Raw genomic sequence first — 22,275 nt, 5'->3', positions numbered from 1 at the left:
CCTCTAAGAAAAGTATAAAAGGCTTACATACATTAGAACTACTAACGCAGCATGGAATACAAAAAAAATGAATACCGTAGTCGACGAGTATTCCCACATCGTAAAGGTTACGAGTAGAAAGCAGACAAAGCGGCGCCAAAACAACGATGCAAGATATAGCACACGCGAGTTCACGAGAAGGAAAACAGCCCGCAAGGAAACTGCAGCGCGCGTCCATCGCGGCAAACCTCTACGTATACGCCTTCGTACTTCCTGGTATCTTTAACACTCATTCACGTTACGCGTTTTCTGCTTCGTAAAAGTGAAAGGCGGATGCATAGACGGACAAGGGGAATGTCGCGAATCGGCGCTAAATGTCTTCCGGATAAAGTAATCTCCGGGAAAGTGAGCCTGTTTTGCATTTGTGCATTTCTCTATATCAATATGGACTCCGGTCGTAGCAGTACGTTATACATTTCTTCTCATTTTCTATACTGCCATGACATACGTAGATCAAAAGAGGGAAGAAAGACCAGGAGGTTAATAAAAATCAAAAATCGGATTTTCCAATCTACACGGGGAGATGGGTGAGTGACAGCTCGCGAGGTAAGGTAGAAAAAGAGGGAGAGAGAGACAGGGAGAATAGACACGCCATTACAGCCGGTCACGATGATCGCAGACATTCAGAGCACAGGATCGCTTTAGCACAACTAACACCAATTCAAGCCACAGCCATTATTGCAGGTTTGTTATCCTTAATAATTGTAGCACTGACTTCGTCTCCCTCCGTTTTCATGGCTTATGAGGTCTGCATTCCAAAATGCTTTATTTCGAAAGCCGTCTGTGATCACCGCGGGGTGACGCACCCGCGAGCGATCGTCTCGGTACATGTTAGCGAGAAGAGTCAAACAGAACTTGTTGAAGGGTGTGTTCTCTTCACGAACACCGTGATCACACGCTGCGTTGTCGGCCATTCCAATAAATAAAGCAAGAGCGAATGACAGTATATAGCCGGCACACCAGTGTGACAAACTATCAGTAGGACTGCAGCTGATAGTGCAGTTTCATTATATTTGTAAGCCTCAATACGGCTCAGCGTTTTTTTTTCTTTAACCAAAAATACTCTAATGATAAATCATAAGAGTATTATACATATATTGAAACGTTATCTTGCAGAAACCATAGGTTTATAAACAGTTTACAAGATTGTCTGGCGGTGCACGAGCTTGTCAAGTACTTCAGTACTGCTGAAGTGATCCAAAAATTCTCGTCTAGGTAAATTTTGGTGCGCGTGAAAGAACCCTGTAAGTCGTCAAAATAAATCCGGACTCGCCCATTACGATGGGCCTCATAATAAGATCGTGGTTTTGGCGCGTACAACCCCGGCTATTTTTTTGCGTGCGTGCGTGCGTGTGCGTGTGCGTGTGTGTGTGTGTGTGTGTTTGTGTGTGTGTGTGTGTGTGTGTGTGTGCGTGTGCGTGTGCGTGTGTGCGTGTGTGTGTGTGCGTGCGTGTGCGTGTGCGTGTGCGTGTGTGTGTGTGTGTGTGTGTGTGTTATGCAATAAATACTTCGAAATCATGCGCTCAGTGACTGCAGGGTGTGTGCATGGCTTTACAAAGTAGCTCTAAGAGATTTCTTCGTAAGAAGGGCGCCAGCCAATCGGGATAGGGAGTGATAGCTAAAGCACCCGTACAACGACCATCGGCCCTTACGAGCGAACAAGAACTTTGTAAATGCAGCATCCAAGCCTTGCATGAAACGTATCTTTAATAATCCAGATTTTTTTGTACGTGCTTGTGCTGCTTTAAGTCTTGTGTTTGCAGGAGTAAGGTATGCCACGTTGATAACGACTCCCAGGGGCTCGGTATGCTTCGTTCTCGAAGAGCTTGCGCAATACACTTAGCTGGCCAAATATGCAGTAATCTCAATTTTGCCGCAAATGCAATCCACGCTTGATGGTTACACATGTGTATCGGAGCTGTGCTTATTATAGGAGGTTTTCGTTTGCACGTGGCATATTGCACATGAAATCTTTGAACTGGATTGCTCAAAAAGGCGGAGATCACTTGCACAATAAATCTAAGTGCATAATTGATTTATTAACAAATGTTCAGCAATTACGCTTTGACTGGTTACTCTACGGCACAAATTGTAATTTACAAATGGTTAGTTTTTTGCCAGGCATACCCACTTTCGAATTAATTGTCTGGATGGCACCGGTTTCGATATATGTGCCGTGAAACATACGACGAGAACAGGCTGTTTGTTGCATTTGCTTAACAAAATGCCATTTTACACAGTGAAGCACAAATGCCACTGGAATGCCAGTGTATTCCGTCACACAATCTTGGAATAAATATGCTGAACCTTGTGTCATCCTGAGAGTTCATCTCAAGTGGATACGCCTTGGAAACCCTCCGGTTACAAATCGTAAATCGCGATTTGACACCGTGAAGCAATAACTTCAAAACCAAGTCAGTGAAATATTGCATCTATTTTACGCCTTTTGATATATTCTGCAAGTAACATCCGAATCTTCAAACAGTCCAGTTCAAAGATTAGAATTGTGCTACCTGCCGCATGTAATTTACGTTAAATATGTATAGTAAAAAAAGCATTTGGTATATATGCTGCCCTTTATTCTGCCGTTAAAATTATGTTTTCGTTCAAGCCTAATGACTTTATCCAAGATAATGTCATGGTTGCCTAAGCAGCCGGTCTACGAGTTTCGCATATAGCATTTCGATAAGAAACCGACAGGCGAGTTCAAAGAAAAGCTTGCGCTCAGAATTTGTTGCAAGTTACAGCAGAGTTCAATTTTACGCCGCCTGAGCGGGGTTGTTGCCGAGGCCTCGTGAAAGCAGCGCTTCGGCAGTGTTGACGTCCCAGCCTGTTGACGCTGCAGCTCTGCTACAGCCTGTAGCGCCAAGTTTCTTCAGTAGTGTGCAACCTCGTAAATATTCTTTGCACCTCTTGCTGGGAAAATCCAGCCACCAACCATCGCCTCTTTCCTCCTGACTTCCGTCTCACGTTGGATATAAAAACCGTTCCGCGGCGCCAACTAAATCACTTACTCAGCCTGCGGCACCGGGGAACAAGGTGAGATATCTTGTACCTTGTCGGTTTTCATTTGGACGCGTTTGTTTTTGTCCTGGGTCAACCACGATAGCAAACATAGTATAAAACAAAACCAGAAAAATTTCTATTGTAGTACGCCTTGAGCCATAAATACATTTAGCAAAAAAAAAAGAGTCCGTTACTGAATATACTACGTTCCGCACAATTACGTGGAGTACACTCGACCTTAGGTCAAACTATGTTTTGGTTAGTTCTTCCTTTATGGCAGAAAAAGTGCAGTGTTTTTAGCAAAGTGAATTTAGTACATACACGCTGCGTTCTGTAAGTTTGTAATCCACTCGGAACTGATCAGCGTAGAGATCGTGCAGAGAATCGTAGCTCATGACACGACGCCAAAAGATACCAAGACCGAGAACGCAGGGTGCTCTGCGGTGCCTTTGTCTCTTTTCGTGTCGTCGAAATATCTGCTGCAACGGTTTCTGTATTCCAGCAAGCAAGAAGCCCCAAGGAATTGTTTAGAGAATGGACTAACGCCGCTTTTAAGCAGCTGCTTTTATCCTTTGAACCAGGTCTCCTTGACCACTGAGGCAGACTTCGTAAAATAATTCGCTCCTCTCCAGAATTATTCTCATCTTTGGCAAGGACCACAATTAAGTAAGGAATGAAATAGACAATGCTCTGGGTTAGCCTAACGTACTTCATGGTCTGGCAATTTAACAATACTTAGGTTACCCCAGAAGCTCAATTTTCATTATTAAGTAAACATGGTGAGGTCTCTAGAAAGCATTTGGCAGGCAGGGACTCCAGTATTTGGCTTTGATGATCAAATGGCACTTTGGAGCGCTTGAACATTTTCTATACTTTCCAACTACACGCGAAATGATCCCATTCCTGAACATTACATTAAGTCGAAGACGAATTTCTTTCTCCGATTTAAAAGTATTAGTTATTTCACTGCAGTGGCAAACCTTTTCGTGAATACGCGAAGCCCAGTATATACACATGAACTGTGGTCTCAAATCTGACAAAACTTTCACAATTTCGAACTGCTGAACTGACCTAATGTCATTTCGTTGTTCACAAAGGAATAGGTATGGTCACTACTTTTTGATGTACTTCTAGGAAGGAGAACCAAAAAATACAGTGGAAGCTCGGGATACAAAAAGGAAATGAAAAGAAGCTAACGAGGAGCGAGCCCAACTGGCAACCTTGCCATCCTAGTGCGAAATGTTTCTTTTAAAATTTGCATTTTTGCTGATTAATGTATGCCTAAGCTCGACTCCACACCTTACTTACCGCTACTTACCTCACGACGCAGTTGACACATACATCCGCTCTCGCTGTCTGTTTACTTTGTCAGAACAAATGTATTTAAATTCAAATTTCTTGCGCAAACAATTAGTGATCGGAATAATATGTCACCGGAATGCATCTTATTCATTGGACACTTGGATCATACTTCTTAGAAACTTTCATCCATTTCCTTTATTTTAGCTCTTGCTATATTTGTGCTTAAGGTTTTTAATTCGTACATTGCCATTGTAGTTTCCTTCACATGTAGTTTCACCGACATCACTCTTTTTTTTTGTCGCCTTGATTTCTAGCGCTTATGGCAGTTTAACACCTGGAGTTTATACATCATGCTTTGTATTGCCCCTCCTGCATGAGCGGTATGGTCTGCAGCACTTCTATAAATAAATAAATAAATAAATAAATAAAATTTAAAGAGAATGCGGGGAAAGGTAACGAGGGGAAGAAGAAACGCGGGGAAAAATAACGAGGGAAGAATACAGACGTCAGGTACGCTAGACATGCTGACAGGCGTATTCGTCACTGCGTCACATACAATCATTAAGCAGAAGGTTCTAAGGGAACCTCTTTAGTCGAAAGGGTGCCCTAAGGCCCTCACATAAAAAATCAAATCAAGAGTTTCTAACTGCATGCAGATAAAGCATATTGTACGTTGTGACCCTCATGCGAATTTTTCATTCTTGTAGGAAGTGATGCACGTTGCTATGTCACAAAAAGATACTACGTATGCGCCAAATCATGAAGTGTTTCAGGTTCAAATATTCATATGTGTAATAGATTGGGAATGCCTGTGTGGATCTATAACGGCACACGTTCCTCAAGCGAACGTATGCACCTATTAAACGCTTCCTGCGTCTTCATACATCGACTTTGAACACGAGAATTTGCCGAAAGCATGTCCTCATGTGTCGTGACACAACATGAGGCGTCTTGGAAGAAGCTGGCTCTGCCATTTCAAAACAAGTGCTGCGCAACGTAAGATGAGCACGCATGGGCTTTCAATTTTTGTTGGCTGTAGCAGATACATTCATTTCGTAAAAGGGAGCTTCCACTTGTCTCTTTCTTTCCCTATGCATAACCAATAAGTCGAACAACTGCTTCTTCACTTTAACGGTAGTATAAAAGGATCGTGCCTGACTGTAAGGCCACAGAAGATAGAATGGTGCTTCAGTTGCTCCCAGAGGAACAGCAAGATCCGGCAGCCACTCTTGTTATTCTTAGTTATTTGTACAAAACGCACCATTCCAACAGCATAGATCAAACATGCTATTTTGTACTTAATTTTGCAGTAACGTGACCAATTCACCGAAGTAATTCGGCCCCACAGCGAAAATGAAGGTCCTAGCTGTCGCCCTCGTCTTCGTTCTTGTCGCTGGTAAGTACACTGAAAAGACTGCGAAGCACTTGTGGCTAGTTCATAACCCGCACCTAAGTGGAGCTTTTCTGGTGTTAAAAGACAGATGAAAGGCAACTTTGAATTCTTGCCATAGCTTTCGACGAACAATGCCGAAGTGGATAAGCTCGGTCACTCTACATGCTACCTCACAAGTTTACGTGAATTAACAATGAAAACGGAGCATCAATTCAGCTCGACAATTCCAAGCTCCTAAATGATGATACGTCCTCTTGTCTATTTAACGTTGCGTCTTCTATGAATGCAGCTGCGATTTCGTTTTTGGCAGTGAAACTCCGCAAATTTAAGCTGTACCGCGATCCTGCCTGAGGCATCTTCTGCAGGAATGACCCATCGAACTATATATCATATTACTGTGGTAGCTCAGCAGCCTTCAGCAGCTTAATGCGCACAATTAGAGGTCAATAATATTCATTTTTTAAGCTTGTTGACAAAGCGCTACCCGGAATATGAATACTTATTAATCATGGCACAGGGCTGCAACCAACATCAGTAACTCAAGCTTAAGCGAGAGCTGCGACGGCCAGTTTTTAGAAAACGACAATGCTGAAAAGTCACCGAAATATTTCAAACATCGTCATACCTGCGCAGGACTGATGAGCACCACGGCTGCTCAAGGTGACGAAAGCGAAGTGGCCCACGTTCGAGTCCGTAAGTGCACTTTGTTTCTGAATAGCAATATTCTTTTTTTTTTTGGAACCCAAGAATATGTCTTTCTTAATGAACAAAAACTATAAGCGCATGATTCTGAAGTATACACAACCTCATGACTCCAGTATAATATAAATTAGTAGGTTATGTAGCACGGTCTGACAACTCGCGCGAAAGGAACTCCTGCCTTTTTGGACGCCTCTTACAATGAGTCGTAAATCACACACATGACTGAAAGGCTGGCGTGGTACGAGAATATTAAGCATGCATTCTTATGAGTACGGGATAATTAACCGCTAAAAAGCGTAATGTCTTCGGAAAGACACTGCTCAACAATTGCAGCGGCTATACGGGTTATCCAGCAGCCGCTATGTATAGGGAGACTTAACGCCAGTGAAGATCCAGTCCTTAATGGGTGGTGCAAAGATATTCACTGATGACATATGAACTCCAGGGACTGAAGACTACCACGTTTAAACGCACTAGCAAAAAGTAATATTCCGTAAGCACTACAAACAAACCTTCAATTTAAAACGCACACGCTATCTTAAAAAATGCGATCTAGCTTTATTTTTTTGTTGCTTAATATGACGCTTTTCCTGTGACACTTGTTTTAATTACCGGTACAAAATTTCGATTTTATTGTAGCGAAGCTTTCAGTAGTACCTTCACTAAGGCGCTGTACATACAGCGCGACGTAAGTCAGCTCGTTCTCTTACAGTCTAAATTATAATTTATTGAGCAAATTGACGAGGACCCTTTCACCAGCCTTCTTTTTATTTTTTGTCTGCACTGAACATATACATATGTAGAAATGTTCAATACTTATGGAGAAGTAATATCAAATGTCCCATCCATACGACACTGCTTTATATGAAAATGTTTCCAGAGGACAGTTCGAGAGCTCTGGAAGTCACAGCGCAACAGATCTATGCTACCGGTAATTTTAACCATACAGATTTACGGAAAGATCTCGTGCTCGCAAATGTTCAACTATGCGAACTAATTGCCTTTGTTATGAGGTAACTGCTCATGGAAATGTACGTTGCTCTTAATAGTTCTTAATTCGTCCACACAGTGATATGTTGGTTACTTCAGTGAAGGTAACGAGATTTAAACAAAAGTCGTTTCTGTTCCTTCTCATTCTAGGCCGAGGTTTCGGCTGTCCGCTTAACCAGGGCGCCTGCCATCGCCACTGCCGGAGCATCGGTCGCCGTGGTGGCTATTGTGCTGGGATAATCAAGCAGACCTGCACTTGCTACCGCAAATAGAAAACCCGCCCTTGATTCCGAAACAGCGGACAGCCCATCGGGATAACAAAATGATCCCTGCGCGCGCTTCCTGTAGAGTTAATGCGTGATAACATTTGGCTATGTGCCATCGTGGGCCAGTCCACAATGTGCCACTTGCTTTGCTAGTCGAAATATTCCTATACACGCCAGTGTACTCCCTGTTTTCGTAATAAAATACAATGCGTAACGATTGCTTACGTTGTTATTGAATGGTTGCCGCAGTCGATACCGAGTTTGGATCCGCAAGGCCACGGGCAAGCGGAGTACATACAGCGAGAGCGAAAAGAACTGTTGAATGTGTAGCTATATAATCTGTCTCGCGGAAGGCTCCTCTTAAATACGTGGTAGCTTAAGCCTGTTGGTTACAGACATTCCTGGCCGGTTGAGATATATTGGATGCTTCAACCGAACTACAAGACGGCGATCGTAGCCAGCATTTCTGGACACGTACCAACTAGAGCCCCAAGCGGCCCCGGCACTAAGCTAGCGCGTTTTCAGGAACGAGCGGCATTTTTGCTAATAACAAAAGCTGCAGGTCGATTATTGAACAAGCAAGGTGACAGACAAGTTCTGGAAGACAATTGACACGAGCTAAATGCAGCGATCATGCTGTGGCAAGCAAGAATTTTGTTCTCAGAGCGGTTAAAGATTCTGCAATGGAAGCCTATTGAAACGACAAAAATTTGCACTCGATTTTCGAGTAAAAACGGTAGCTGTGATAAAGCTACGACGTACATTGTAATAGCCGCTGCAGCGTATGTAGTCCGGAGACTCAGCTTTCGATTTATGTCTATCTCAAGTCTCTACACATGGCGTAACACTGTTCCCAAAAGCGATTTTTGAAAGACAGTCCTGCAAGTTCACGTGATATCTATAAAAACTCGAGCGTATCACTTGCGGAAGCCGTGGCCGAGTCGTTTAATCGCTTGCACCTCTCGTTCCGCGTCATGCTGCCAGCGGAACGAGATGGAAACTGATTTGATGAGAACAGATTGGAAGATAACTCACCGAGTGAAGGGAAGACTGAGTGCCCTTCCACTCTGTGAGGAAAGATGACAAGCGAAGCTGTGTATGTGGGCCCCTTAATGACGAACTGCACCTCCGCCGCGGGTGAGACCGGAATTGTAATAACTTCGGGATCGGCCCACCTATAGGGAGTGCTTAACGCCTGCTTCACCTCCGCCGCGGGTCGGCCCAGCATTGGACCATCTTCGGCATCGGCCCTCGTATGGGGAGGGCTTAACGCCTGCTTCACCTCCACCGCGGGTCGGCCCACGATCGGCCCACGTATGGGGAGTGTTTTTTGCTAACAACAATGGCACAAAAATTTCGTGGGACGGTAGAGGTCGCTGTAAAACTGCGTGTGTAAATATAAAAAGCGGACTGGCCACAATGAACATTCTCCCGACACCATACTATTGATGACAGCATCCCTAAAAGCTAGGTGCTGTCACGTTGTTTTTACAGCTTTGCAAGGATTGAGTGACGGGCTAGTTGGTTCATTATCACAGAAAGAACAGTGTTTCAAGTTGTTAGCGCTGTGCGTGTGTGGTTCCTCCTTTGTGTGCCCTCTTGAAGCGCTGTTCTTTCTCTGACATTACAGATCTTCTTTTTCTGCGTCAGTTACGCTTTCCAACAGCGTTCAATCGGAAAATGTTTGGTCGCATGAATCTTACAGAAGCCTGTTTAACCAAAATTTCTTCGCTTCGCTAGATAATCTCGTGGACGGGCTCCAAACTGCTCATTTTCTTTAGCCACCAAAGGCCACTTACTGAAACTTTAACTAACGTAACTTTGTTAATTACGCACATAACTTCTCAACTTACTTCACATACAGAGGTTACCAGTCTTAAACCTTTATGATAAAATGATGTCACTAATGCTTGTATTGGTTTAATGGTCTTTTTTGTGCAGTTAAAAGCAGCCGGCATAATGATGGTGCTGTACGCATTTTGTAAAGCAACTGTGAAAGCTTGGACAGCTTATCTTGGCGCAAATAAACTTCATGAGCTTAAGTACATGTGCCCAACCTCGCACTTCTGCCTTCATAACCGATTCTGCTGCATTATACAAGAAGCACCTCAGCTCTACGGTGCATCACACAAGGTGGGCGAGAACATTGTGCGCGCTTCCAATTAGATTTCTGAGCGTTGGTGACATCAGGCTCGGTTTCTTGGCATCATCAGGAAAAAAACAGCAGACTGAGCGGAGTATTGAATACATTTTCAGTACTTTATAATACATCAGCGTGGACATGTAGGTATGAAAGAAAAGTACTGACGTATTCAGATGAGGGTTTCGGTGCATGTATTTTGGCTGTTTAGTGTTAAAACCTAAACAAGAAAATACTGGGATTTTGTGACAATTAATGCTGACATACCCATACAGTCACGTGAAATATGAGCTCCGACACAGTACCCGTGGTCGAACTGACCCCTAAACTACAGGGCTCCATTGAACCACGAAATGCTGGTTTGATAAATACCAGTAATCGGAAAGTGTTTAGCTTTTGAACTTTTGGTATGTAGGCGCCGCTGCGCAGTCTTGGGGGCCCTTTTTACCACTTGCACTGTGTGTCAGCTAATATTCAAAGCAACTGCACACTACTTCTTTTGGGGGGGAGGGGGCTTCCCCCCCCCTCCCCCGGAAAAGCTTACACCCCCCCCCCCGGTTAAGCTTTCTTTAGCGTCTAAGCACTGTTCCAAATACTGTTCCAAAGTTAACGGTTAGCTCAAGCCGCGCCTGCACGTGTTTATAATATCCAGCATGATGTCACGGATTCAATAGCAAAAGAGCGTTACCTTATCAGACTGCGCGCCTGACGCGAATACTGGCGTACATTCTCCATCCCATTTGAGGACCCGAGATTGCGCTGCAATGTAAGAGTCGCATTCCAATCTGATGAACCGATGCGTTGATCCGTAGATCAGATTTAGAGGAAGCACTAATTTGTGCGGAGCCATCGTTGTGCTTTGAATGTTTTCTTTTCCTGCGCAAGCTCACCTTTATAATGAGATATATTCGTGACTGACTCTTTTGTGAGTGTTTTGTTCTTGACATTACTACAACGTGAGCGTATAGAGGTGCTCCAACTTCATTGAGTGAATACAGGGAAATGGACTAGGATTTTTGCTGCCTGTGCGTTTACACATTTACCACAACAATTTATTTTTCATGATTTACTTTTTAATTTACGAGGCTATAAAAGACCGCAACCTTATATTAACAGGAGGTCTTAACATTACAGAAAATTTAAATACTTATTGGTGGGCTTTTACCTCATGGTAAAGAATTTCAATAAAGATATCCTTGTGATAATTAAAAGCCTATCCGCTTGACAACGTTTCAATTGAGTTCCCGCTTTGCAAGCTGATACCAAGTTCAAGGTGGTTCGTATCGTGGGCCTTTGACATGTGTCCAACAGTTAAAGAAAGAGTTATTCCGAGCGTTTCATTTCAGGAAGGCGTTTTACCCTCCTGCCTTTCACTCCCGTTCGCAAACACGCATAAGATGAAAGTGCTGCGTAAACAGCGTCGTTAGTCCAAACCCACGAGCTACCGTAACTCATCTCCCTCATATCGCTGTCACTCAGGCTTAGCTGAGACACGTATATTTTAAAGCGACGCATCACGAATTCGAAAAGAGCTGCCCGCGACCAGTCCAGCTAGGTTTCTTGCATTTCGTACTTCATCCTAGCGGCTAATAGTAGCTCACGGAGCAGAGCGCTGAGTGCGGAACTGCCTCGTCACCCACCGAAAATGGCACGCCGCGCTGCTGGCCATTCCTAGAAAATTGTATATGCAACGCGCAGCCATTTGAAACACAGGAACATTGTTTTGCGATGGGAGATTCCAGGTGAGAGACAGGGTGGTTATGGAGATGAAGACACGGCATATTATGCTGCAACTTAGGAATGACATAATGAATGCTTTCATTTATTGAGATAAAGGAGAAGCAAACAACAGTGGAAGCACGTTTCAGCGCATGGGGAAAGAAGCAGGAGGCAAAAAGAGGAAAAGCTGGAGTTTGGTGGCAGGCGAAGTTGCAGTTTAGGGTCGAGAGAGTATAAGCGAAACTTCGTGAAACCGGTTGAATTCTAGTGTAGATGTGTGATGTGGCGAGTAAATGATAGGAGTCACCGCCCAAGACCCGTCCTTTGCGGTAGTATAAGCACCCACCATTCTTAACAATAAAGTTCACCAAAAACCAATCTTGGCAATTACATATTCATCGGCCATACCTCGTCGCGTATTCCTTAGTGGCAGGGTCTGTGGATTACAACTGTGCTGTCGCGAAGTGTTACGACTATACCGTGACGCCTGCGGTTACGGTTGCCATACTCGTGGCTCTTGCTATTGCTGGAATACTATAAACCTGGGTTTTGTGCACAATTTAGAGAACAGAAATATTAGAAAAGCGTTTCTCGCCTTACATACGCGCAGCGCAAGCACCATTGCAGCATATTAGAAAAGTAGAACTGCTGTATACAGTTATATTTTTGTAGACTGAAGTCTGTAAAATGTCTTTAAACAAATGTCTTTAGACTATGTATAGACATTCGTCTATAGACATCCCATAGACTTCAGTCTACAAAAATAGAATTTAAAAAAAATTATGGGGTTTTACGTGCCAAAACCACTTTCTGATTATGAGGCACGCCGTAGTGGAGGACTCCGGAAATTTCGACCACCTGGGGCTCTTTAACGTGCACCTAAATCTAATACACGGGTGTTTTCGCATTTCGCCCCCATCGAAATGCGGCCGCCATGGCCGGGATTCGATCCCGCGACCTCGTGCTCAGCAGCCTAACACCATAGCCACTGAGCAACCGCGGCGGGTAAAAAAAGAAAGAAATAGAACTATATATGCTTTACTTTTGCAGACTAAAGTCTGTAAAATGTCTATAAGCAAATGTCTATAGACTATCTTTAGACATTTGTCTATAGACATTCTATAGGCGTTAGTCTACAAAAGTGGAACTGTATAACCCTATATACTTTTGTCTATAGACATTCTGCAGACATTTGTCTGCCAACGTGAATTTTCATTAATCGATAGACAATTTATACAGTGTCTGTAGACTCACACATTTTAGAGACTAGTCCACAAAAATTGTCAGGCCATATGTCCATAGAATGTCTGTAGACAATTCCTGCAAATCAGTCTATAGCTAACCACAGACATTAGCCTTACGCGATTTGTCGATTATTGTCGATACAGGCTATCCGAGCTAACATAAATTCAGTGAAGCTGTTCAACGAAGAATAATGCAAAAAGAGATGGTGCAGTCAGATCTGAATTTCAGACTTCTGGTGTTCAGCCGTCAGAGACCTGACTTGCAGGTCTTTTTGTAATAGTATATCTTGCACCATGTCCTTTTTTAAATCGCTTATTTTCATTGCCCAGAGTGGCTAAAATAGCCGGGATCGACACCCTATATACTATCTATATAAACCACATTTTGCCAACTTTGTTTCGATTATATATAAACACTAGCTGCGGTGGTGTGAATAAGCAGTCTATTGGGAATGTCTATAATAATGTACTGCATCCAGCATGCATATGGGAACATACCCAGTGAACTGTACACAGAAAATCGTGCATGCGGATGGAAGCAGTCGAAAAATCTCAACTGCATGAAGCTGTGCATCTTTATGCAAGGCTGCATGAGCATTTCTGCACGAGCGCATTTAATAAATGTTACAGTTGCATGCAATGCATCCGCTTGAACTATATCTGCTAACTATCTGCTATATACAAGTTAGTTTACATTTTTGTTTACTTATGGTGGCAAACTAATTTTGAATTTATGTTATGTATGTTCCCGTGTTGCTTCTCATCTGCACTTATGCATTAATGTCAATAGATTAATAATGATCCTATACCAGCTGCACTCTCATATGTTGCAGAAACAGAAAAGAAATTCAAGCAATTCCAATAGTGCTGAATCATGGAGGGAAAAAAAGAAAACAAGTACACCAATATTTATGGAACTCTTTTTGTGGCGTGATATATTAACTTGCTTAAAATGCAGGTCCCACGCTATGATCTAAAGAGACATTTTAGAGATTTATAGACTACATCCCCTTGCAAGCAGGGCCGCCAGGCCGGCCTTGACCTTCGTGTCATACGTTTCAAAGATGCAGCAAGTGTATGCTGCAAGTAAGTGCAACAATTGTGTATTATTTGTATGTTCATTAAGCAGCGTAATACATTTACTGAAATCCCTTAAGTTAATATTCAATGCGGTTGAAGTATGACTAATGGCTGCTTGTGAATAAATATTAGTACTATTATGCAATGCTTCATTTTATGGCATCATGAACAATTAAACAGTCCCAACTTCTGCTGGTGCTACAGCAACAGTAGGTTGCTTTTAAGACAAGTTCCTATATAACAAATTATTGTGCTTATCCGAAAAGCAGTGATTTGGGCTTGTTGGTAAGACATCGTGAGGCTTATAGCGCGTTAAAAAGACAAGGACGAAGGTGAGACGTGACACACACAGGCGCTATAGCGCCTGTGTGTGTCACGTCTCACCTTCGTCCTTGTCTTTTTAACGCGCTATAAGCCTCACTTATCCGAAACAATATCTATATATAAATTGTTGAGACAAGGTTACCGAGTTGTATTGTCTGTGCATTTTTTGGCTGGTAATTAAATATGCCAGCGCAGAGTGATATACTCAGATGAGTGACTAGCGTATTGACAGTATCAAGCCAAAGATTGTAATTTATTTTCCTCAATACAGGTTTAAATGCACTTCTCATACTCTTCAATGAATGGGTAATTGGCCATAACTTCAACAGAAGGCAGATAGATTGATGGTATTCATATGGTCGCTTAGTTTCTTACAGATAATGAGATCACTTGGGCATGCTAACACGGTTGCAAGTTAGGTATACAACATGAGCACCCGAAATACCAAGCGAGCACTTTCTGTGTCATGGCACGACAAATATGCACCTCCTGAAAAAAAAACTGAAACTATAGTTCGAATTATTGCTATCACAGTAAATTATTTAAGTTGCTCTCCAATATAAGTAATTTTTCTAGGGTTTCGAAGTTCAGGACTTTTAGTTAACGAAAAAAAATTGAGCAAGAAATGCCATGTCCGTATGCTTGCCTTTCGTTTTTATTTTCCATAAATAGGACCATTTCGTCTCAATTTTTTTAGTGAGGTTAAACGTTTCAAAAATATGTTTAAGAGAGAGATTCTCTGGAAACATTGCATGACATATAGTAAGACAGCATCCCTATACAGGCATTTTGAATTTCCCCGATCTTTTTTCATATCTTCCCTGGCTGTTTTCATGAAAATTCCCTGGCAATCTATCACACCCGCAGCTTAAGTGCAGTAAAAAAATATTGTGGTATAATGCTTGCCAAGTACTGCTAGTCCATAATATTTAGATAAAACAAAAAACATATCGCTCACTTGACAGGCAGTATTAGATTCAACTGAATTGAATCCATTGTTTAATAAAGCTGAGAAGGGCTTGGGCAAATTTTTAGTTCATGGCAACCCAAGAACAGCACGGAAGACAAGGACCCAGAAAGACACACACGCGCAACGCAAATGCAACGATGTGAGGGAAAACTATTCAATTAGTTATTTTTATGGTTCAATAGTGGTTTTCTATATCATTTGCTCTCATCACTTATGCCTCTATTTAACATTGTTTACCTCTGACTAAAGACGACATGGCAATATGAATCAGTACCATTCTGATGTTTCGTTATGTTACAGTATGATGAGCAGTTAGACAACCATAATGGTCGTCGGTGCCAGCAGCGGACCATTTCGTTTCAAAACAGGTTCACGTGACACACAGTGTACTTCTGACGCCCGTGATTGTGAGTTATTATTCACGCACGTTGACTAAAAGGCACGCGTGGTACGCAAATATTGAGCTTACATTCCGTTGACTATGGCATAATTAACCGTTAAAGAAGTGTAATGCCTGCCTAAAAGAAACTGCTCAACAATCGCAGTGGTTATTGGCGTTATCCAGCAGCGATTATATATAGGGGGACTTAAGACTAGCGATGATCAAGTGCGTAATGAGCAGTTTAAAGATATTCAGTGATGACATTTGAACTCCAGGGACACAAGATCATCACGTTTAGACGCACTAGCAAAAAGTAATAATACCCCAAGCACTACAAAGGAAACTTCACTTTCAAACACAGATGTGCTCCTAAAATAAAATGCGATATAGCTTTTTTTTATGTGTCTGTATATCTGCTTGAGATGACAATAATTCCTACAACATTTAGTTTCATTACCAGCACACTATTTGAATTTTACGGTAGCAAAGATTTCAATACTACCTTCCCTACGACGCTGTACTCACATCACGACGCAGTTCAGCCAATTTTTTTGCAGTCTAAGTTATGATTAATTAAGCAAATTGACGAGGTGCCTTTCACCATCCCCTTTTTTTGCATCGGTACTGAACGTCTACAACAATGTAGAAAAGTTAAATACTTATAGAGAAGTAATATCAAATGTCCCATCCGCACAACGCTGCTTTTCAAGAAAATGTTCTCGGAGGAAAGTTTGAGAGCTCTAGAAGTCACAGCACAACATTTATATGCCACCAGTAATTTTAATCATGCATACATATTTACGAAAAGATATCGTGCTCATAAATATATAGCTATGCGCGCTAATTGCCTTTCTTACCTGTTAGGTGCTCATGGAAATGTACGTTCTCTTAATAGTTCTTAATTCGTCCCCCAGTGATATGTTGGTTACGGATATGTTGGTTAAGTAACGTGATTTAAACAAAAGGCGTTCATGTTTCTACTCATTCCAGGTCAACGACATGTCCTTCACAAGCTTAACACCGAAGTCTGTGTTCACGAATGCCGGAGCATGGGTCATCCTGGTGGCATTTTTTTCCCTGATCACGAAGAGCTGCCTTTGCGACCGCATTAGAATGCGAGCCCTCAATTCCGAAACGGCGGGCAGCCCATATCGGGATAACAAAACGTCCCTACACGCGCTTCCTGTAGAGTTGATGCGTAATAACATTTAAAATATGGGGTTTTACGTGCCAAAACCACTTTCCGACTATGAGGCACGCCGTAGTGGAGGACTCCGGAAATTTCGACCGCCTGGGGTTCTTTAACGTACACCTAAATCTAAGTACACGGGTGTTTTCGCATTTCGCCCCCATCGAAATGCGGCCGCCGTGGCCGGGATTCGATCCCGCGACCTTGTGCTCAGCAGCCTAACACCATAGCCACTGAGCAACCACGGCGGGTGTAATAACATTTGGCTATGGGCCATCGGCGGCGAGTCCGCAATGTGCCACTTGCTTTGCAAGTCGAAATTTGTTTATACCCGGCACTGTACTCCCTGTACTCGTAATAAAAGATGATGCGTAGCGATTGCTTACGTTGTTATTGAAAGGTTGCCGCAGTCGATACCGACTTTGGATCCGCAACGTCACGAGCAAGCGGAGTACATACAGAGAGAGAAAAAAAACTGTTGAATGAATTCATTTTTAACTAGTACAGCGGTCCTTCCGCTTATAAGCATAATCTCCGCTCACTACTAAATAGGGTAGCAACCACTGCGAAATCGCATCCCTTAATAGTCGAAGGAGATTTTAACGCTCCCCACCCGGATTGGGGTTATGTAACACGAACAAAGAAAGGAGCCAACCTAGTTGCACCGAGTACAGACCTAAACCTAACGCTGGTCTCGGACCCACATTTCCCCACGAGGCTGGGAAACTCAGTCGCCAGAGACACGACGCCTGATCTCAGCTTCACTAGAAATGCGGTGGCCAAGTGGTCCAACTTACAGGAGAACTTGGGGAGCGACCACTACATAATAGAACTCAGGATGCAAATAATAGCAGCTCCTCCGAAAATCTATAAATACACAGACTGGGACCTCTTTAGGAAAATAAGAGGTGAAGATGAGACAGTATACGACAACTTCAGTGAACTGCCTGTACAGATCCAGATGGATGTCGAGAAGGCCACCAAGGAAATAGTTACAGATTTTGACGTCCCAGGGATGGACGCAAGGTTAGCACACCTCTCGGAAGCCAAACGCTCTCTCCTCGAGAGATGGGAAACACAAAGACTCAATCGCAGGCTACGGAAAAAGATCGCAGAGCTCAATAAACACATTGAAGAGCATTGCTCCGAACTTAATAAACAGCAATGGAGAGACGCCTGCTCGGCAGCGGATGGAAAAATGTGCAATGGAGACAAATGGACCCTCTTCAAACATTTCTTAGGCGATGGGCAATCCAAATATAATCAGAGAGTAGTCATAGACCGATTAATTAATAAGGAAAAATGGAAGGCATCTCAGAAGCCTCCATATTTCGGAAACTAGCCAACAAATACCTTCTAATTGGCCAAAGTCCAGGTTCTACCCCCATCAGTATGAGGGCGCGCCTGCCCCAGTGCTGGACATCCCCTTCTCGGAAGCTGAGATCAGGGCAGTGCTGCACAATTTAAACAGAAGGTCTGCCCCAGGCCCCGACGGAGTTACGAACCGACTTTTAAGAAATTTGGACGACAAAGCAATTCAAGCTTTAGTGAAGGAGATAAATGAGGTGTGGGAGGAAGGCATTGTACCGGAGAGTTGCAAGAAGGCCACAGTGGTCCTAATCCCCAAGCCAGGTAAATCACCCAGGTTGGAGAACCTCCTTCCTATCTCCCTTACTTCTTGCATTAGCAAAGTAGCGGAACATGCAATGCATAACAGGATATCGAGACATATCGACCGGAGCGAACTATTCCCGTATGATATGGTTGGTTTCAGGCCCTTGCTTTCAACGCAGGATGTCATGCTCCTGCTCAAAACACAGATAATCGACTCTCAGAGCAAAGATGTAAAAGGGTTCCTCGCACTGGATCTATCCAAGGCCTTCGATACAATTGCACATGACTATATCCTTCGGGAGATGTCGGCCTTGAACTTAGGAGTTAAATTCTTCTCCTTCATTGCATCCTTCCGCAAGAGCAGGACAGCGGCCATAAAGTTGAGGCAATCAGTCTCGGAATATTTCACACTCGGTAGAAGGGGTACTCCCCAAGGGGCCGTTATCTCACCCCTTCTGTTTAATATAGCAGTGCGCAAGTTGTCGGAAAGCCTTGCAGCAATTCCTTACGCAGGTGATGCATTATATGCTGACAATATTACAATCTGGTGTCCTGGAGGATCGGAGGCGACGGTTGAACAAGCTCTACAGGAGCCTCTGGATGTTGCAGAGTCTTTCTTGAAGGTACGGGATTTGCACTGTCGCCTGGAAAGTCGGATCTCCTGCTGTACAGACAGGCTAGACGAGGTGCTAGGGGAGTCACGCCACTCGATCAGGTGCCCATGAGCGTTCGTACCAGAGATGGGCACACCATCCCGCGAGTAGAATCTATGAAAACCCTAGGGCTTTTAACAGACTCAAAGGGCTGCAACGCTAAGACTATAGCCCATCTCACCACAATAACTGAAAGCATTATTAGATTAATAATGAGAGTTTCCCACAAGAAAGGCGGCATAGGCGATAATATGCTCCTTAGGGCTCACCATGCTTTCCTCATTAGCCATGTCATTTACATAGTCGCGGCCCTCAATTGGACGAAAACGGAAATAGATAAATTAGACACGCTTATGCGTAAAAGTGTCAAAAGGGTGATCAGCGTTCCAATTACGGCTAGCACAGAGAAACTCATGACATTTGGAGTACACAACACAAATTCGGAGTGAATAGAAGCACAAAGATCAGCACAAATTATTAGATTATCAAATTCCAAAGCAGGCAGAATGCTGGATGCGGCAGGCCTCCGTCCTAGCTTCAATCAGGGAGATACCACGCAACTTGATATTCAGACAAGGAACTCCTTTATTGTAGACACTTTTCCAAGAAACGTCCACCCCCAACACAATGAAGGTCGAAGGTTAGCGAGGGCTAGAACATTCTCAATGAACATATCCGGATCAGAGACCTTTGTTGACGCGGCGCGACACGCCAGTGCCAAGAAGTTCTCCGTAGCCGTAGTCAATGACAGAGGAGAACTCCTGTCGGCAGCCTCGCTGAAGACCTCCTCGGTCGATGTGGCGGAACAGGCTGCTATAGCTCTCGCATTACTGGACTCAAAACGCATTGCGGTGTACACGGATTCCCGTGTACACAGAATCGGGATTGATAGCCAAAGAAGCAGCCAGGATTCTGAACGGCAAACACCCCTCTGACATTGTTCACCCCATAGTTTCGATCCCAGCTCACATGGGACCAGACTTATTATCGGGTCACCTGAACCGCAGTGAGATAGCCCACGACCGTGCTCGAGGTTTCATATGCCGCGACGGGATGGTGTCTCGGGTGAGTTCAGGAGAGCTCGTGCACAGTGATCCTCTAGTTACTTTTCATGAGATCACATCTCATTACAGAGGGAATAGGCAGAGCTTTCCTTTCCCCCATCATGAGCTCAACAGGCCACAAGCTAGCACGCTCCGCATGCTCCAGACGGGTTCCTACCCCTCTAGGGGCTTTCTGAACATGCTCCACCCAGACATTGATCCTCTCTGCCCAGATTGTGGCGCAGAATTTAGCTCATTAAGTCACATACTCTGGCAGTGCCCTGTGTTACAGGATTTTAACCGAGAAGAAGACTGGACGAAGGCCATCACAGACCCGAAACAAGACGTCCAGCTGCTGACTGTCCAGAGAGCCCGGGAAAGAGCAGAGAGGCGTGGCCTCTCTTTTCCGACATGGGACTAGCCAACGGCTGGGTAGGGACCTACCTAGCTGGCCCCCTGCCTAGCTCCTCAGAACCCCAATAAAGTCGTTGACTACTACTACTACTACTACTACTACTACTACTACTACTACTACTACTACTACTACTACTACTACTACTACTACTACTACTACTGTTGAATGAATAACTATACAATTGCAAGTTCCCCACAAAGGGAACATGTGCCACATGCCAACGAAGCGCTTCGTCTATAGTCCCCTTCTCCATCTTTTTTAGATCCTTCTAATTTAGGTTCCCGCCTTCAACTCAATTAGGTGCTTCCCGGTCGCGAAATTTGCCACCTTGCAGGAAGGACCTCTTGTTCGCCAAGTGCGAAAGCGATGGCAAAGATGTTAACCAGAAATGCGCCTGATTGGCTACGCTACACCGGAGGACGGGAAAGAGGAAATAGAAAGATGAGATAGAGAGAGGGAAGGGTAGGGGAAGAAAGCGGCGGCGAGATCGCGCACGCATGCGGAGGGCACGAGCCAGTCAAAGGAGTTCACACAGGCCAGTCGTCCTCAAGAAAGACAGAAGTGCTTTCACAGCTTTGTGGGCTGACGAGCGATGTGGACGGTCTTCAAGCTGCCCCTTCACGGTGTTGGAATCCCACCGATGGCACCGGTTGTTGGAACCTCAGTGCTGACACCCGTTATTGCAATCGGACCGCTGGCGCCCGTTGTTCCAAATGGGTCGCAAGCCCCAAGGGTAGCGTTGGCCTGGCGGCCTGGGACACACTGGAAGCATCCGAAGGTCCCGGCAAAGCATGAGTCGACTGCTAACAGAACAACTTGTTTATTCTAGCATCGCAAAGAGCGGGCGGTCAGGTCGACCGAAGTGGAGAGACGGGAGAGCACGTTACTCAACAGAAGAAATCGGAGCCTCTGTCTCGGCGTCCGGGGGCAGCTGCTTTTATACTCTTGGCGTCGCGGGCAAGAAGAAAGGTCACGGGATGAGACCACGTGACGGCGGCGACGGACAAGCTTAGAGACATGTTGAGACGAGTGTAGTGACGCATCAGACGGGCCGGCGCCGGTCAGACCTCCTCGCTTCACACTTGGGGAGCTCCTCTCCCCGGCTGCCGCGCTTTGACAAGCGCGGGCGCACACACACACACACACACACGCGCGCACACACAAAGACACGTGGCACTGAACATGCCGGGACGCGCTCGGCGGGGATGCGTCGCGGCCGCTCCAAACGGGCCAAAATGTCCGCCGCTTTGAACGTAGCTCCGGCGTACGTTGCATCCGCGCCGGCTTTACCGCGCGTCGTAGGCGAAACGTAACAGACCGCCCCGCCGGGGGAGGGAGATCCCGATGGTCAGGGGACTGCATCCGCTGTCCGGAGGGATGTCGCTCGATGATGCTCATAACAGAAGTCGGTCGTCCCTCGGCGTTCCTTGAGCGCAGCGCACCGAGAAGGCCTCGTTCTCACGTTCAGGTTCACACAGGACACTGCAATGTGACTTCGGGAGAGTTGCCATTTTTTTCTCGTTCCCAGCAAGCGTTAGAACTACGCCGAAACTCAGCCGCTCAGTCAGCAAGCATGGCACAACTTTCACTAAGCCATGCCAGGCTCTTTCCCCTTTTTTTACTACTGCCTAGTTCCTTACAGTAGTCTAGCAGCATCCAGAACGCGTCCACAAATTGGAAAATTGCACTATAAAGCACATCATCACTTTGAAACACTACACAAAAGCAATATGTTAAAAATCCTGCCTCAGGAAGAAAAACATCAATAACAAACAATTTTGAGGCTGATTCCCACGTTAGGGGC

General features: G+C 44.5%; 1 protein-coding gene across 1 annotated transcript; it reads left to right on the top strand.

The window, feature by feature from the left end:
* Window positions 1-2,966: 2,966 nt before the first annotated feature.
* LOC135899294 (4 kDa defensin) lies at window positions 2,967-7,918 on the top strand. The gene is made up of 4 exons (XM_065428535.1): window positions 2,967-3,078; window positions 5,658-5,743; window positions 6,374-6,433; window positions 7,583-7,918. Exons 2-4 carry the CDS (start codon window positions 5,701-5,703, stop codon window positions 7,702-7,704), a joined length of 225 nt encoding a protein of 74 aa, XP_065284607.1. The 5' UTR covers window positions 2,967-3,078; window positions 5,658-5,700; the 3' UTR covers window positions 7,705-7,918.
* The last annotated feature ends 14,357 nt before the right edge of the window (window positions 7,919-22,275 follow it).

The sequence above is a fragment of the Dermacentor albipictus genome, chromosome 1 (assembly GCF_038994185.2).
Source record: "Dermacentor albipictus isolate Rhodes 1998 colony chromosome 1, USDA_Dalb.pri_finalv2, whole genome shotgun sequence".
Taxonomy (NCBI): Eukaryota; Metazoa; Arthropoda; class Arachnida; order Ixodida; family Ixodidae; genus Dermacentor; species Dermacentor albipictus.
This window is presented reverse-complemented; position numbering and strand designations above follow the sequence as displayed.